The sequence below is a fragment of the Mytilus edulis genome, chromosome 13 (assembly GCF_963676685.1).
Source record: "Mytilus edulis chromosome 13, xbMytEdul2.2, whole genome shotgun sequence".
NCBI lineage: Eukaryota > Metazoa > Mollusca > Bivalvia > Mytilida > Mytilidae > Mytilus > Mytilus edulis.
Window position 1 is genome coordinate 27,119,311 of NC_092356.1, and position 17,791 is coordinate 27,137,101.

Below are 17,791 nucleotides of genomic sequence, written 5' to 3' on the forward strand. Positions count from 1 at the left end.
CTTTATCGGGTCTTAGTCGTATTGTATTGTGAAATTGTCGGCACTCTGACTCTTAAATAAAACTCATGATCAAGGTTAAAACAAATTTACTAAATTACAAAAGAAATGCAACACTAAGAGAATACAGAAGAGCAACCAATGATCGAAAAGAAACCCTGGACCAGATAAAACAAGAAACGACAAATAATAAGACAAATAACATTGTAAACAAAAAATTAATAAGAAACGTGGACCACGAAAAAACAGGGACTACGTCCGAGAACAGAACTTGCTTCTTGCAAGAAACTCGCCGTGAAAACAATTTGACATGGAGACAAGCTCTTGGTTTTGACATTTCCTACATGAGTGAAAGTGATTGGACTTCAATACAATATGCGTTAACGGCCATACTTTGAACTATAATAGTTTACTTTTACAAATTGTGACTCGGATGGAAAGTTGTCTGATTGGCCCTTATACCGCATAATCTTATATCTAATATCTTAAATCTAACAACAAAGCGGATTGTATGAAGAAAAGGAAGGTCTCATAAGATTTTTAATCTAGCGTATGAAAAGAAGATATCTTAAGCCCCAGTCATTATCATTGACGAATTTCGTATTAATAACGGGACTGTTCCGGAACGGTTTCGGCAAAGACGGTTCGCAATAGACAAGATCTTGATGCAATCTGGACTCAATCAGCAGAAAAACAGCAATGAAAAATTTCTCAAGATCATTCCCGTTCCACAAGACACCACTAGGAAACACAGAACATTGTTAGGATTTTGATCCGATACATCAGAATCTGTCACGACACAGTCACGCTTGTAATCCGACTAGACAAAATCGGCTGAGTTTCTCCGAATGTTAGCGGACGAGAAACGAGAAGCATGGTTGAGCCGTTAGAGAAAATGGACAAGAACTAAATACAGACAAACAAAACCTGGAGATATATTATATATTTTATGTGAAAATGACAATGAGAATGATTGTCGTAGTATGAACATAGTCAGGTCGTAAGAAGAGCTTGATGAGGACGGCAAGGGCGTGTTAGAATCGTATTATGGTCTTGAACAGCGTGTTGTAAACGTGGTATAGTCGTAGTGAAAGCGTAGTTGGGTCAAGATGAGAACGTGATGGGTCTTGAGGTCGTAATAACGTCGTTGTGAGATCATAGTGCAGTCTCTTCGAATAGAATCACGCTTTCGCTACTCTCTCGCAACGATGGTACAGTGACCTTTGCGATCTTACTACGACCTTAGTGCGCGCTCACTACGCTTCTACTACGATCTGATTTCGCCACGACCGATTGTTTTGAACATGTTCAAAGTTGGCCACGCTCATCACGATCTTGAAGACCTCAACACACCTTGATACGACCTTACTGCGTTCTACACGATCATCAAAATTTGCAGTTTTTTTATAGATCGTAGTGCGATCGTGACCTAGTGGGACTGCGGTATTATTGGCAACACCAAGTCTAAAATATTAATTTAATGACAATATCTGAATATGATGTTCTTTTTATAGAGTTTGTAATTTGCATTAAATTTGTTTAGAAGGCCGCCTCCGGGTGTGGGATTTTCTCGCTGTATTGAAGAACCATTGGTTGTTTCTTGGTAGTTTTGCTATATTTTCTTATACCTTTTAGCAAAAATGTTCAGAATGTTTTTTTGCCCTAAATATACGCAGACAACATATATCATAATAAATAGGTTTTTAATCAAAGAAATGACAAGTTATTAATGTAAGACTTATCACATACAAAATGAAGATACACTCTTTTCACAAACGAACCATTTGATATATGCATTATGATCATTGCATATGTAAAGCAAGGCATATTATTTTTTGCTTAGACTCCTCTAAAAACTAAAATCACAATAAACAGAGATGCGTGCGTTATAATTTGTTAAAAAATAACCAAACGTTGACAAGGAAAGCAAAAAAAAAAAAAATCAAACAAGCAATGTATATTCAGGAAACCCGTATTTTCATTTTCCTATTCTCTTAATTTTTCTTCTGTGCATCCCTTCATCAGATGATCAGTTGTACTATTGTGGATAACACACACAATCCAGTACGTTAAAATATCCAAATATATTCATGTTATTCTTTAAAATTATTAACCTCTTCCTTTGAAATGGATGCCAATACACCAAATAACTTTGTCCAAGCCTTTTTCAAAAGTTCTGTTGCACTTTCTTCAAGAAGTTCGTCCAATAGTTCTAGAAATAATGGTAACAGCCACTAAAATAAAAGATAAAACAAAAAAAATTATAGAAAACATCTGAAAATGTCTTTCTCTGTGTGTTAAATTTCTACAATTTCTACTTGTATAATATTTCCTTATAATAAGACGGGGCGAGTACATTTAGATGATGTTAAATTGCAGCTTAAACAAGAATATGTCCCCAGTACACGAATGCCTCATCCCCATTATCATTTTCTATGTTCAGTGGACCGTGTAAATGGGGGAATAACTCTAATTTGGAATTCAAATTAGAAAGATCATGTCATAGGGAATATGTATAGTAAGTTTCAAGTTGATATGAATTCAACTTCATCAAAAACTACCTCGACCAAAAACTTTAACCTGAAGCGGGATAGACGGACAGACGAACGAACGGACAAACGGACGCACAGACCAGAAAACACAATGCCAATGAATGGGGCATAAAAATATGAACTGTCATGACATGATCAATAACAATTGGATTATCAGTGCACGTGATAGGTAGCATAGACTAACATAAGACTGATCTTTTTAAGATAGATCAAGTGCTTGTGGCGTATACTTTACACCCAGTATTTCTCAAAAGAAGATAACTAGCTAGGCAACATCATATCAATACCAAAACCAGAAGATTTAATAACTAAATGGATCAACTAGAGAAGAATCACCTTATTATTCATTCCAATTTTGGTTTTCTGCATAATTGTATTTACAAAAATTATAGAAGCTGTCTATAAGAAACTTTAAAAATAACAAGCTGGTTTTAGTTATGGCGGCGGCTGCATAGACCATTTATTTGTGCCACGAAACATCTTACAATATTGCCATGCATGGTAGAGATAATTGGATATGAAATTTGTAGATTTCGAAACGCCTTTGACAGCTAAAACTTAGACAGTATAACTGTTGGGAAATTTTGATAAACTATGGAATACTGAGTAAGGTTATGCAACTCTCCAAGGAGTTATATACAAACTTCTCATGTACCACAAACTCTGAACTCTGAAACTAATTCTAGTTTCCTTTAAAAATGCGGAGTAAGACAAGATGAGTTAAGTTACCTGTGTTTTTATATGATTTCATTGGTCAGGTAATGAGAACGACTTTTGCATACTAAAGATCGTATGCAGAAAAAGATCAGAAAGCTATAAGTGAGAGGTTTAGCTAGTTATATAACCCGGTTAAATCCACCATTTTCTACATATACCAAGTCAGGAATATTACTGTTGTTTTCCATTCGTTTGATATGTTAAAGCTTTATTTTTGCCATTTGATAAAGACAATTTCTGTTTAAAATTTTCATGGGAATTTTTTTATTTCTCTATTTTTTAGAAGAAAAGCTAGAATGGTTAGACTGAAGATTATTGTCAATAAGACAAAAAAAAAAAAAACACAGAGAGACTGCCTTTCATATTTGTACAATAGAAACAAGTTAACACACATGACTTATTTAATTACATAGGAAGTTGTATGACAACTGAAAGTGGGATATGAAAGATATATTTAGGTCAGAATAAGAAATGCTAAATCAACTTTCATAAGTTTAGGCAGCTCAAGAAAAAAAACAGACATTTCCAAGAGGACCAAGCTAATACGTTGTAGTTGTTGAGCATACATATGCTCCTATATGGCCGCAGCATTACTTGTTTAATTGCATAGGAAGTTGTATGGCAACAGAATATGGGATATGAAAGAGATATTTAGGTCAGAATAGGAAATGCTAAATCAACTTTCATAAGTTTAGGCAGCTCAAGAAAAAAAACCAGAATTTTCAAAGAATACCAAGCTTAGAATTTGTAATTGATGAGTACTACAGGTGCTCCTATATGGTTGCATATTGACAGAGAAATACATCAAGATACTATCCGGCTTATATAACACCAGTTTGAAAGAGATAAAGAAAAGTATCGCCAATGAGTTTACAAATACCAAGGACATGCATACTTTGTTGATACATAAAAGATGGAGGCGGCTTGGTCATATTCTACACAAACCATCAGAAGAAATGACCAAGGTAGCCTTTAGATGGACACCAGTAAAAAAAAGTAGAGAAGAGGAATACGAAAAAAAAAACAACGTCAAGGAGTATATAAGAAAATGAAATATAGGAAAGAGATTATGCCCAGAGAACCGAGAAAAACAAACAGCAGAGAAGATTGTAGATAACTTGTTCTTGCCTTACATGCTTTCAAACACAGCAAGGAAAATGTAAGTATGTAAGGAATATGTGTTCATTTCCGCCTGTTTATATGATTTTTTGCAACATGTTTTTTGGTGTAAATTAACTGTAAGTTGTAATTAATTTTCTTTTAAATCTTTTAATTCATTACCATTATTTGTTGCGGTCCTACACTTCGCTTAGCATGGTTTATAGCATTTTTCCTTACTAATGCTTCCAATGTCTCTGGGTCATCTAGATTGTCAAGAAAAGATTTCAAAGCATACATTAGAGCCAACGCATGTGCGCCCAATTTTTTATTCAATCTCACTTCATCAATTGTTAAACCATCGAACTCTTTGAACATCTTTTGTGCTTCCGGATACGTAGTAAATAACCTGCAAACAGAAAAAAACAAGAATGTGTCCATAGTACACGGATGCCCCGCTAGCACTATCATTTACATGTTCAGTGGACCGTGAAACTAGGGTCAATACTTTAATTTGGCATTACAATTAGAAAGATCATATCATAGGGAACTGATGTGTACTAAGTTTCAAGTTGATTGGACTTCAACTTCATCAAAAACTACCTTGACCAAAAACTTTAACCTGAAGCAGGACGAACGGACGAACGGTACAACGAACGAACGGACGGACAATGGGAGGCACAGACCAGAAAACATAATGCCCCTCTACTGTCGTAGGTGGTGCATAACAAAGTTTTTAAAAACACTTCAAAGGATATAGTTTTGTTTTATCGAAGTTGATTTTGTGCCTGGTACAAACCTTTTATGAGTCCAGCCAACTGTTAATGAAGTGTGTTATTTATATTGTTCTGGTTAGGGGAGGGTTGAGCGCTCAGATACACGTTAAACCATGACACATTCAATAAATGCATCCCAAGTCGGGAGCCTGCAGGTCAAAGGGTGTCGTTGTCTTATTTGTTTATACTATACGGAATGTGTTTTACATTGTTGAAGGGTAAGATTGCCTACATCCACTTTATTTTAACTCTAGTTGATAGTTGTCCTATTCGACATCACAACACATTTCCTTATTATGTGTATACCAATATAAAATAAGAAGATGTGGTATGATTGCAGAGTTTAAAATGTATTTGCACTTCTCTTATGGTTGTGGCCTGTAAAATAGTTTTGTTGAAAATTAAATAACTGGAGTTGATATCAAGCGATATCAATTTTTCTATTGTTATAAATTGCTTGGGTTCTGAAATGTTGTACATGACTTTTTTTGATAGAACTAAAATAAAACAAGATTAGAGGTTGACAGGAAAAAAACTCCAATATTCCAAAACAGCACAAACTAACCAATCAAAACAGTCGACATGTGTCAAAATTTCAAATCTCAATTGTTCGTAAAGTTTGCTTCCAAAACATTGTATGCAAACTTGAAAACTGTTGGATGATAGCTTTTGAAGTCAAAGCCCTTGTACATTTATTTATTTCTGTGAACATACTGCTAGTCTTCGAAAATGATAAATGTCACATACAACATTTTGGAAACAAACATTTTATAATAGCTGAGTTACTTTAAAAGCCTATTGCGAAATGTTTTGAAAAATTAGTAATTTAATTTTCTTCATTTTGGAAGACCAGTGACGATATAGGTACAACTGTGAAGAGTGAAAAAATACCTATATTTAAAGCATATCGTACTTTACAAAAAGTGCTATCCCATTTCTTTTCTTATCACTCCACACAACAGTCCATGTCTCATTTATAATTTTAGCCTCGTCTTCAGTTATAGACGTCGTTTCTTCTGGTAATTCTTGCGCACTTAGATTATTAACCTCTTCCCGTGAAATTGATGCCAGTACACAGTATAGTTTTGCCCAAGCCTTTTTCTGAAGTTCTGTGACATTGTCTTCCATTATTTCGTCCAATAGTTCTAGAAATAATGGTAACAGCAACTAAAATGTGAGACAAAACTATAGAATTCAATGATAAAATTCAAAAAAATGTTTTTTGTGTAAGTGATCTGCATATATATTTATACTGTATGTTATGTCCCTATAACTGTTTTATGATTCAATAAAAATGTTTCCCAATCAGTTATTAAATATTTTGTTAAAAATAATCATGATAATGTTACGATTATAATTGCTAAAACTAATAATAAGACTAATACGTTTATGAACATCCAAGTCGGTTAGTACTAAGATGGGCGGTTATCAAAACAACTGAGAATTTTTTTTTGCAGTAAAATACAACTTAAAACTAAAATCATATACAGCTTGTAATGGAAAAAGAAAATTATTTGTTATAAAGTATCGAAGGAAGATTTCCACTGTAAATTCTGATATCAAAGTCCACTAACAATGGAAAATGGAAATCTTTTATCATAAAGTTTCGGAGGAAGATTTCAACTGTAAATTCTTAAATCAAAGTCCACTTATATCATGTGATATAACTACATTTTGTATTGCAATCAAATGGTCCTTATTTAATCTAATTTTTAATCTAATTTTGTTAGCTTATTACCATTATTTCTTTCAGGCCTACTCCTCGCGTTGCATGGTTGATAGCATTTTTCCTCACTAATCCTTCTAACGTATCTGGATCATCTAGATTGTCCAGAAAGGATTTCAATGCATACATAAAAGACAATCCATGGGCTTCCAATTTTTTACTTGATCTCATTTCTTCAATTGTTAAACCATCGAAATCTTTGAACATCTTTTGTGCTTCTGGATGCGTAGTAAATAATCTGGAAAGAAAAACAAGCTCTGATAAACATTGCAAAAGGATATAAACATTGCAAAAGGATATAATATTGACTGCTGTACCCCTATTTTTGACAATTTTACTCTTTGAGTATGTTTGTTTTGTTCATCCATCGTTGACAATGTAATGGAATTTGATGCGACTGTCATACAAGTGAGAGGTTTAGCTAGCTATAAAACCAGGTTCAATCCACCATTTTCTACATTAGAAAATGCCTGTACCAAGTCAGGAATATGACAGTTGTTATCCATTCGTTTGATGTGTTTGGACTTTTGATTTTGCCTTTTGATTTTGGACTTTCCTTTTTGAATTTTCCTCGGAGTTCAGTATTTTTGTGTTTTTACTTTTCTCTTATCTAAATATCCTAGTCAATTCACAAACCTTAAGTGAGGTATGACAATTATCCAATATAATACAAATGTATTTGTATTAATTTTTGATATAGCAAATGGAATAATCAAACTTATATATATCTACAACTACATAATGAATATTGAAAAAATACTAATATTTAGAAAATATCGTACTTTATAAAGAGTGTTTTCCCATTTTTCTTCTTAGCACTCCACACAACAGTCCATGATTCATTTAAAGCGAGTGCATCTTCTTCAGTCATAGAAGTTGTTCCTTCTGGTAATAATTGAGCCCATTTCACAATTAAATTATTAACCTCTTCCCGTGAAATTGATGCCAGTACACCATATATTTTTGTCCAAGCTTTTTTCTGAAGTTCTGTGACACCCTCCTCCAAAATTTCGTCCAATAGTTCCAGAAATAATGGTAACAACCACTAAAATGTGAGACAAAATTATAAAATTCAAGGGTACCGGTAGAATCGAAAATGTCTCTTTATTTTGTTAGTTTTTATGTAAGTAGATATATACTTGTATGTCATGTCTCGATGATTGTCTTATGGTTAAGTGAACATGTTTTTAATATTTTGTTAATAAAAAATCTTAATAATAATACGCTAATAAAATGCAAGATAGACACATAGCAAAACAACTGAAAATACAATCGTTGCAGTAAAAAGACATATTACTGTGGATTCATTATTATTCGTTAGATACCAATTTTCGTGGATTTCGTGGGCACAGTCAAACCACAAAATTGAATATTCAACGAATGATAGTTTTTCTATAGGTTTGTATGCAGACTTCAGCAAAACCACGAAATTAAATATCCACGAATATGCAAGTTTTTCTTAATCCACGAAAATTGGTACCCACGAAAATGAATGAATCCACAGTACATGTAAAATCAAATAAAATGAAAAAATTAAAAAAATTAAAAAACGGAAACTATTTGTTATCAATTGGAGGAAGGCATTCTTATATCACATATATATAAAACTTGTTACTGATAAGGTAATTGATACAGTTTATATATAAAAAATGACAACATTATGTTATCAAAATTGCCTTTTCTACAAACTAGACATTTCAAATCTTTATCTGTATAGATTGTATTTACTAAATCTGTTAATTCATTACCATTAATTCTTTCGCACCAACACCTCGTTTAGCATGGTTGATTGCATTTTTCCTCACTAAACCATCTAACGTGTCTGAATCATCTAGATTGTCCAGAAATGATTTTAAAGCATACATAAGAGACAATGCATGCGCTCTCAATTTCTTACTTAATCGCACTTCTTCAATTGTCAAACCATCAAACATGGGGAACATCTTTTGTGCTTCTGGATATGTCGTAAATAATCTACCAAGAAAAATAAGAATGTGTACATAGCATTTGGATGCCTTACTCGCACTTTCATTTACAATGTTCACTTGATCGTGTAATTTTGGTCAACACTCTAATTTGGCATTTAAAATAAGATAAATCATATCACATGGAACATGTGAACTAAGTTTCAAGTTGATTGAACTTCAACTTCATGAAAAAATAACCTTGACTAAAATCTTTAACCTGAAACAAGACAGACGGACGAACGGACGCACAGACCGAAAAATATAATGCCCCTACGTGGCTGTTACACTACTGTTCCAGAGTAGGGCGAGTGTTGGGATATTGCTAACATGTTTAACCCCGCCACATTCTGTATATGCCCGGTCCAAGTCAGGAGCCTTTAATTCAGTGGTTGTCGTTTGTTTTTCGTTCATTTTTTGTACATTATAAGGCCGATAGTTTTCTAGTTTGAATGATTTACGTTAGATATTTCGGAGCCTTTTATATCGGACTATGCGGTATTGGCGTTGCTTATTGTTAAATGCTGTACGGTGATATATAGCTGTTAATTTTTGTTTCATTTAGTCTCTTGTGGAAGGTTTCATTGGCAAATATATCAAATCTTACCTTTATATTTAATAAAAATTTCAAAGTATATAATTTCTCTAACTTAAAGATCCTAATTGAAACTCAAATGTGGTATGATTGCAATTTAGACAACTATCCAATAGGATCTAAATAAAAAGGCAATAGTAGTATACAGGTGTTCAAAAGTCATAAGGTAGCAAAACACAGTTAAAAGTTTAGTTTCACATTTTGGCCATGGTGATTTTTTTTTTAAATATGAATGTTTTACAATAAAAGTGGTTTTAGATAGTTGAAGAATAAAATAACATTCTAAGTGGGTTTATATGAACATGTAGGTTTTTTTTCTCTTTTTGACAGTCCGTATTTTCACATCTGCACCGCCCATAGGACCCCATAGGTCCAGAAAGTAGTATAGTGGTATTCATCAAAACTTTGACCCTCGATCTTGCCATTCAATTTTATGGAAAAAACAAGCAGAAATGCATATGATTTTTATGGACCTCTTGATAGGCAAATGTATATTAGGTCAGGAAAGGTGTCACTCTAATGGATTGCAATTTTCCTTTGGACCAACATTTTTGAGATTAATGTGGCATTTTCCCCCATTTTTGCGATATCTTGTATCAAATAAATGCAAATGGTTGACATGGTTACACCAAACAAAATTATATTTTACCATTATAACTATTAGAAATCAAAGCTGGGGAAAAAGTTCATCCAATAAATATACACATGCATAACAAAAATACAAAGCCTTATTTGTTAGAAAGGAAGGGAAAGTGGGTGGTTAAAAATTAGGAGTGTCAATTTTACGTTTTTTCCTTACTGTGTATCTCTACCTAAATCGATTAAGAAAAATCAAATCCGGGTAACAAGCCAAAACCGTTGGAAACTATAAGAGAAAAGCAAAGGAACAACAGAAATACCGAAGTGCACCAAAAACAAACGTCAACACAAATAGAAACGGACTATTTGATAACAACTGCCATATGCCTGACTTGTTTCAGGACATGTTAAGAAAAATATAGGGTTATACCTGATTTAAGTGTCATGCTAAACCTCCTGCTTTATAACAATATTAAATAAATGTATTTGTACTGAGATAGCTATATTAATGAATATTGAAAAGAAATACTTATAATCTAAGAAAATCGTACTTTATGAGAAGTGCTATTCCATTTTCCTTCTTATTACTCCACAAGACAGTCCATGTCTCACGTATAGCATTTGCTTCTTCTTCAGTTATGGCAGTGGTTTCTTCTAATAATAATACAGCCGACATCTTTTTTTCTAAATTTTTGTCCGATATTTCATTGGTAGAACTTGCGATTTCTAATGACTGAGGTGATGCTTTATTTTCTGCATTTGTCTCATCTTTTGATAACGGAGCCGAAGTCTCAGTCATAGTTTCCTCTTCTTCCGATAACGATCCAGATGTATGAGAGATGCCATTTAATTCTTCGCATATCACCGGAACCGGTGTCTCAGTTTTTGCACTTGCATCTTTTTCGAATAACGGAGAGGATGTATCAGCGATGATATTTGCATTTTCTAGTAATGGTGAAGATGTTTCATTTACACTGGTAGTTGTGTCTTCATTTATTAACGAAGTTAATGTTTTAGTTTCAATAGTTGCCTCTTCTTTTATTTGATGATCCGACGAATTAGTAACGGTAGGAGATTTTTCTTCTATCAATGAAGGCAAGGTTTCAGTGACGGCGGTTAACTCTTTTTTTGAAAACATAGCCGATGTATCATTTTCTGCACTTGTCTCATCTTCTAACTTAGGAGCCGATGTTCCGTTAATGGACACGCCCTCTACTGTCGAATCCAATGTCCCATTAATGTCATTAGCCTCGTTTTTCGAATCTGATTTACTATTTATAGCATTTTCCTCTTCTGTCGAATTCAATGTCCCATTCACGTCCTTAGCCTCGTTTGTCGAATCCGTTATACCAGCTATAGCATTTTCCTCTTCTGTGTATTCCGATTTGCCATTTATGCCATTTGCCTCCTCTTCTGTTGAATCTGATATGCAATTCATGGCTTCTGACCCATTTGCCGAATCCGATATGCCATTCATAGCATTTGTCTCTTCTGTCGAATCCGATATCCCATTTATGACCTTTGCATCCTCTGTCGAATCTGACATTTCTCTCGTTGCATTTGTCTTTTGTTTTAATAGCTGAGCAAACGGTACAGTTACTAAATTTGTAAATGTTTCTAATAAGGATGTCGATGTTTCAATCATTACGTTTTCTTCTATTTCTGAAATTTCAGATTCACTTTTTCCCACCATTTTGTTTATATTCACCTCATTATTATTTTGATTGGTCGATTGGACATCCAGATATGTCTCAGATATGCCATTAACCTCTGTTTCCGGTACATTAGAATCCGCTTCGGCCATTTTGTTTCAATGCCTGAAATATAAAATGGTATAAGTAATGTTGGTTACAGTTGGTATCACACAACATTTGAGGTACAATATAATTATTCATTTAAAAATACGAAATTACTTCTTGGTGTTTATGAGCTCTCGAGGGTGACTTCCTAATGGTAAGTACTTAGATTTGCAAAAATGTGATCCGAATGGTCATTGTTAATTAGATGTTTAGGATGTGATCCGATTGTCAGATTTTACATGTTTAGGATATGATCCGAATGGTCAGTATTTATAATTTTTTTTCAAAGTTAACTTATTGCATCATATTTTATGAATCAGAACCACATAATAAGTTGACCGTAGATGGTAATTAACTTCATTTTGATGGTTATCTTGCCTATACATAACTCAATATGTAATTGCCTATCATTAACTTTGCTAACTTTTGGGTTTGATAATTTCAGAATTAGGTGAATACAAATGTACTAATTGAACTGACAATAATGGTAGTTTACTTTTATCCACAATTAGTTAATAAATAAATATTTGTTGACAAATGATATAAGTGAGTATGACTTTCATCAGCATTTAGTTAACTTTATAGGACCGCAAAGCTGGTTTGCTTAGGAACACATAAGAACACTTTCGGTTATTGTTCGTCACTATTGCTTGAAACAAAAAATTGTCAACTTCTGAACTTTGTAAAAAGTAAAACCACAAAAAAAAAATGAACTCCGAGGAAAATTCAAAACAGAAAGTCCATAATCATATGGCAAAATCAAAAGCTAAAAAACATCAAACAACTGTCATGTTCCTGATTGGTACAGGCATTTTCTTATGTAAAATGGATCAACTCTGGTTTTATAGCTAGCGAAACCTCTTACATGTATTACAGTTGCATCAATTGCCATTAAATTGACAACAATGCACGTTTGAAAGGACGACAACAAGTGGAAAAAAAACCTTGTAGATTTCGAAAAAGAGCAGGTTATTGCCGCTACAAGGCAGCACTCGCACCCGCAAAGTAGAAAGGGATTAATATAAGTTGCAACACTTGTTTCCCAATCCACTATAAATAAATACGTTTAAACTAAAACAACATGAATTTTTTTTATTAAAAGATGTAAGTTAATCTAGTTTTGAACAAAGATTAGTGTTTGATTTTGAATATTTAACATTTTCTTTTGAAGAAGAAAACGGAGAGGTACCAACATCTTTAGTATTACAGTTTAAGTCATCTATGAATTTTTATCAGTTATTAATAAATGCGGCAAAATGCTGTCCGAACCTAAATGAATACATTTACCTCTGCTGTTGAACTATCAGTCCCCGAGGGTATCATCAGCTCAGTAGTCAGTCCTTCGGTACTGACATGATTTAACAAACTTTATTAAATATGTCCGTTTATAAATTTCAAAAATTATTATGAAACTTAGGTTTCAACTCCCTCAGGCAAAGTTGGCTTTAGATGAATTTGGCCATTTATTTTAGGTTTTTTTGACATATAGCTCTTCAACGAGTTTCGGTACTTATACATCTTCGGATTTCAAATGTTTGGCTTTGAGCGTTCCTGGTGAAGGTAAATCCAGAAAACACTTCGGACGCATTAAATTATTAAACGTGTTGTTTTCTATTTTTTAAGCAGTTGTACTCTCAATTGTTAGCATAAAAATCAGGATTTATTCTTACACTATTCGTCCTAGTTTGGTGTATTGTATCTACTTTAGCATTGCTTATTTTAATAAATTCAAATTTTCCAAAAAAAAAAAAATCATAAAAAAAATAAACACAAAAGAAAGGAACAGAGGTCAAACGAAATATGCATAACATCACAAACCTATGCATTTACGATGCCTAAGGAAATAACTGTATAGGTTCCCATTATCTATTCCAAATCTTAAATTAACCTCTCACGGGTTTTCCCGAAGTGTATATAAGGTATTATCAAGGAAGATCATCTATGTTTTTAGCTAATAAGAAAAGAGAAACTTTATAGTCGTGTAATAAGGAATTTTATTGAAATACCGGTACAGTACTGATATATAAGGTCTGAGATATAAACAAATACTAGTAAATGGAAACATAATTGAAAATTGTAATTAAAATTGGGAAAATGAAACAAGTAATTTTATAACCCTTTTTGCAGTATTATTGCAACTTATAACACTTTTTTGATAATTTGTTAAAGTGGATTCAAATAATAATATCCGGTACTTTATGGAGTGTAAATCTTCCTTGAGTGTTTTAGATATATGCATAATATATAGTTATCAAAGGTACCAGGGTTATAATTTAGTACGCCAGACGCGCGTTTCGTCTACATAAGACTCATCAGTGACGCTCATGTCAAAATATTTATAAAGCCAAATATTTTGACAGACATTTCAATACCGCTAAGATTCATGTCTTGTTTAAAGTGTGCATATCGTATCCTTGGTATTTAGTCAAGCTAGACTTCTTCTATTTAAGGAAATGGTATCTCCAGAAAATGTATATGTTTACGTGAGAGTACCCAAATTGCACCTATTTTAAAAGTTTTTTAACCTTCGTTTTTTATGATACAGACAAATGTTTTCATTCTACAGATGTATCCTTATTAACTATATATTTTCACCAATTTAATTCTTAATCCATATTGAACAAGAATGTGTCCTCAGTACACGAATGCCCCACTCGCACTTTCATTTTCTATGTTCAGTGGACCGTGAAATTGGGGTAAAATCTCTAATTTGGCATTAAAATTAGAAAGATCATATCATAGGGAACATGTGTACCAAGTTTGAAGTCAATTGGACTTCAACTTCATCAAAAACTACCTTGACCAAAAACTTTAACCTGAAGCGGGACAGACGGACGAACGAACGAACGGACGAACGAACAAACGGACGAACGAACGAACGGACGCACAGACCAGAAAACATAATGCCCCTCTACTATCGTAGGTGGGGCATAAAAATAGAAAAATGGGTTTGAACTGAAACATGTTTCTGTTATGAAGAGTACCCAAATTGCATCCATGCTTAAATTCAAATCCGTAAAAATCTAATAACTGACTTTTTGTATTATTTCTTCAAATATTTAGAACTTTTTGACAATAGTCCATGCTTACTCATCATTTTTAAGGATAACATTTTTTGTGGACGTTTCATGGCGATGTTTCCATAAATTTTACTGTTTCCAATAAACACTTCATTTGTTGATATATACTGTGAACGTTATGTGAATATTAAGTTAGTTAACCTATTCCAAACACGTGCATAATGTCAATGATAATTTTTTTTAAATTGTTTAGTCCCTAAGAAAAGTAGTAAGATTTCCCCTGTTATTTATGATTTTAAGATACAGTTTGGGCACTCGGTGCAATTTGTGTACTGTGATGTTAGACTTCTGAAAACCTTTTCTCAAAAACCTTTTTTTTTACCGATGTTTCGTTGAGATGAATAACAAGTTTATGTTTTTCCTGATAATTTGACAACTATTTAGGGAACTTTGTCCTGTTTTAACTTTCGGAATTTCTAATAACATTTATTGTTCTCCTATACATGATTTAATCGAAATCACAATGAGTCAGTGGCAATAGGCGACCTTGATAACGTTCTGTTTTATCTCGTATAACAAAACAAAAATGACACCGGGTTTTCCTTACATCAAATTTTCTTGGAGGAACACAAATATGACACCGGGTTTCCTTACATCAAGTTTCTTGGAACCTATCAAATATTTAACGCTTATAATTCAATACAGTTCAGAACGCTTATCGTTTGTTTGGTCTACAACAGACTTATCAGTGGTGATCGTAAATAGGGTAAAACCAAGTCAAATGTGAAGTTAGAGTAAGCCTAGGAAAGTAAAACCATAATTGGATAAATGATTTTTCAATTTTTTGATACTTTTATTCATTCAAATGACAATATCGGTGATACTCCTATTGCTGCGTATGTCATCGGAAACAAAATGTTTCGAAATTGACGAAAATAAAAGGCAACAGTATTCGTTGTTCAACTATTTTCACATCTCGTAAATTCATTTTAAAATTGCAAACCATTTTGAGGATCTTTGCTCCCCTGTTTTAGATTTACAGTTACACTCTTTTGCAAAGACTTCTATAAATTGTATACATATCTAGGAATAAGCAGAGAACTGGTTTTGAGATAATAGCAACAAAATATTTGGTGAGAAAGTATACTCTGTAGATTGTTCATACATGTGTTCTTTTCCAAAATATATATAATGAAATTATTAAATTGAAAGTAAGGGTTAGCGGGTAAACATTTGTAATGGCGCGATATTGATTAATGTAGAGGATTTCGAATATCTGACAACAAGAGAGGCAAAAGTATTCTTAAAATGTTATAGTTCAACTTGTATGACCAGGGACCGGAGACGTCGACTGGGTAATAGTCTCTTCCTTAATGTATCACCTATCAAGCAAATCAAGATCTTGTCAATAAGTCATAAACGGCAGCAGGACAAAACAGGTAAATTTACAAATATACGGCAACTCTTGATCCGCTTTTGTGTTATGATCACACTTTTGTTAATGAAATCCGTATCTTATGAAGATTCACGCGCGGAACGTTTCATTTCATTTCATCTGGTTACGTTTCAAAGCGGGCTCATAAAAAAACATTATTTTACTCTTCAGTCTTTACATTTTTACGGAAAAAAATTGTATTGAATTTCTTACGTAATGTTCACTTTAATTAAATCAATAAGATAACATTTCTCAGATAAAACATTTGGTTTTTTTCTACATAAGCTAGAGGTGTAGGGGGAGGGTTGAGATCTCATAAACATGTTTAACCCCGCCGCATTTTTGCGCCTGTCCCAAGTCAAGAGCCTCTGGCCTTTGTTAGTCTTTTATGATTTTTAATTTTGGTATCTTGTGTATGATTCAGAATTTAGTATGACGTCCATTATCACTGAGCTAGTAACATATTTGTTTAGGGGCCAACTGAATGACTCCTCCGGGTGCTGGAGTTTCTCGCTGAATTAAAGACCCATTGGTGGCCTTCAGCTGTTGTCTGCTCTATGGTCGGGTTGTTGTCTTTTTGACATATTTCCAATTTCCATTCTCAATTTATTTTATTTAACATTTATTTTGTTTTTTGTATTTAAGTACCCGGATGAGAAAGTCGATTAATCTGTTTGACGCACTTTCCATAGTGTCGATAAGTGACAGGTATTGCGATTATTTCATGCGGAAATTCACAACAGTTTGGTTTTTGATGAATCTATAAAAGCTTTTACACGTATTTAATAAAATGTTACTGTTTTATATAACTTTTAAAAAATCTTAGATACTCAAACTAAGTTAACTTTTTTCTGCTAGGTCCTCCGCAAGAATTTATAGCCTGTTATTATATTTTAACAAATAAATCAGCTTGATTATATTCTTACTTATTTTATTTTAAACCAGAATTAAACACCAAACCAGTAAAAGTTAAACAATAAGTATATACAAAAATAAATAATAATAAAACAAAATATAAATCAAATAACAATTATAATTAAAAAAAAGAAAGAAAATAGAATAAGTTTATCTTGAAAATAATATTTGCTTTACCTTTTTTGTAAGCATATAGTACAATAACTATAATATCAAATATATCTATCCGGGTTATCAGGCTAAGTATGTTAGCTGTAATGACTTTCAAGACGATGGTCGTTACAGGCTATACGTCTGGATTCAATAAGTTGTGGAATTTTGTAGTTGATTAGACCCCATTTCACTATTTATATAAACATGAACTTAAATACACTTGAAGTAGTTCAGGACTTAATCAATAATATTTGAAATAATTTGTCTGCAATGACATTGAAATGCACAAGTTTGGTGATACAAGGAACTTCATTGGGTTGGATTTGACATTTGGCTATAACCAGAACACGTGGTTTCACATGTGGGTAAAACATACGTGAGAAAAAAGTAAATCTACCTACCACATGGGTTATGCACATTTAAACTATCACAAACCTGTCTCTTTAATTTGGTTTAATTGATAGC

At 33.0% G+C, this 17,791-nt stretch overlaps 1 protein-coding gene across 2 annotated transcripts; it reads right to left on the reverse strand.

The window, feature by feature from the left end:
• Positions 1-1,869: 1,869 nt before the first annotated feature.
• On the reverse strand, positions 1,870-17,627 carry LOC139502147 (uncharacterized). 2 transcript variants are annotated; one of them, XR_011658739.1, is made up of 8 exons: positions 17,351-17,510; positions 10,556-11,821; positions 8,615-8,840; positions 7,649-7,911; positions 6,879-7,104; positions 6,032-6,307; positions 4,548-4,773; positions 1,870-2,231 (listed from the first exon to the last, which is right to left on the reverse strand). XR_011658739.1 is itself a non-coding variant. In XM_071291524.1 (8 exons), the coding sequence occupies exons 2-8, from the start codon at positions 11,806-11,808 to the stop codon at positions 2,091-2,093; spliced, it is 2,589 nt and encodes an 862-aa protein (XP_071147625.1). In that variant the 5' UTR covers positions 11,809-11,821; positions 17,351-17,627; the 3' UTR covers positions 1,870-2,090. The 2 variants fall into 2 exon arrangements, 1 of the variants encoding a protein (XP_071147625.1); XM_071291524.1 differs by having other exon boundaries at positions 6,054-6,307; positions 17,351-17,627.
• Positions 17,628-17,791: the final 164 nt, after the last annotated feature.

Coding starts and splice junctions, on each gene's coding strand:
- LOC139502147 (XM_071291524.1), bottom strand. CDS start 11,808: ATGGCCGAAGCGGATTCTAATGTACCGGAAACAGAGGTTAATGGCATA. Junction 6,308..6,878: donor TAGGCCTGAAAGAAATAATG/GTAATAAGCTAA, acceptor CTCACATTTTAG/TTGCTGTTACCATTATTTCT. Junction 2,232..4,547: donor TAGGACCGCAACAAATAATG/GTAATGAATTAA, acceptor CTTTTATTTTAG/TGGCTGTTACCATTATTTCT.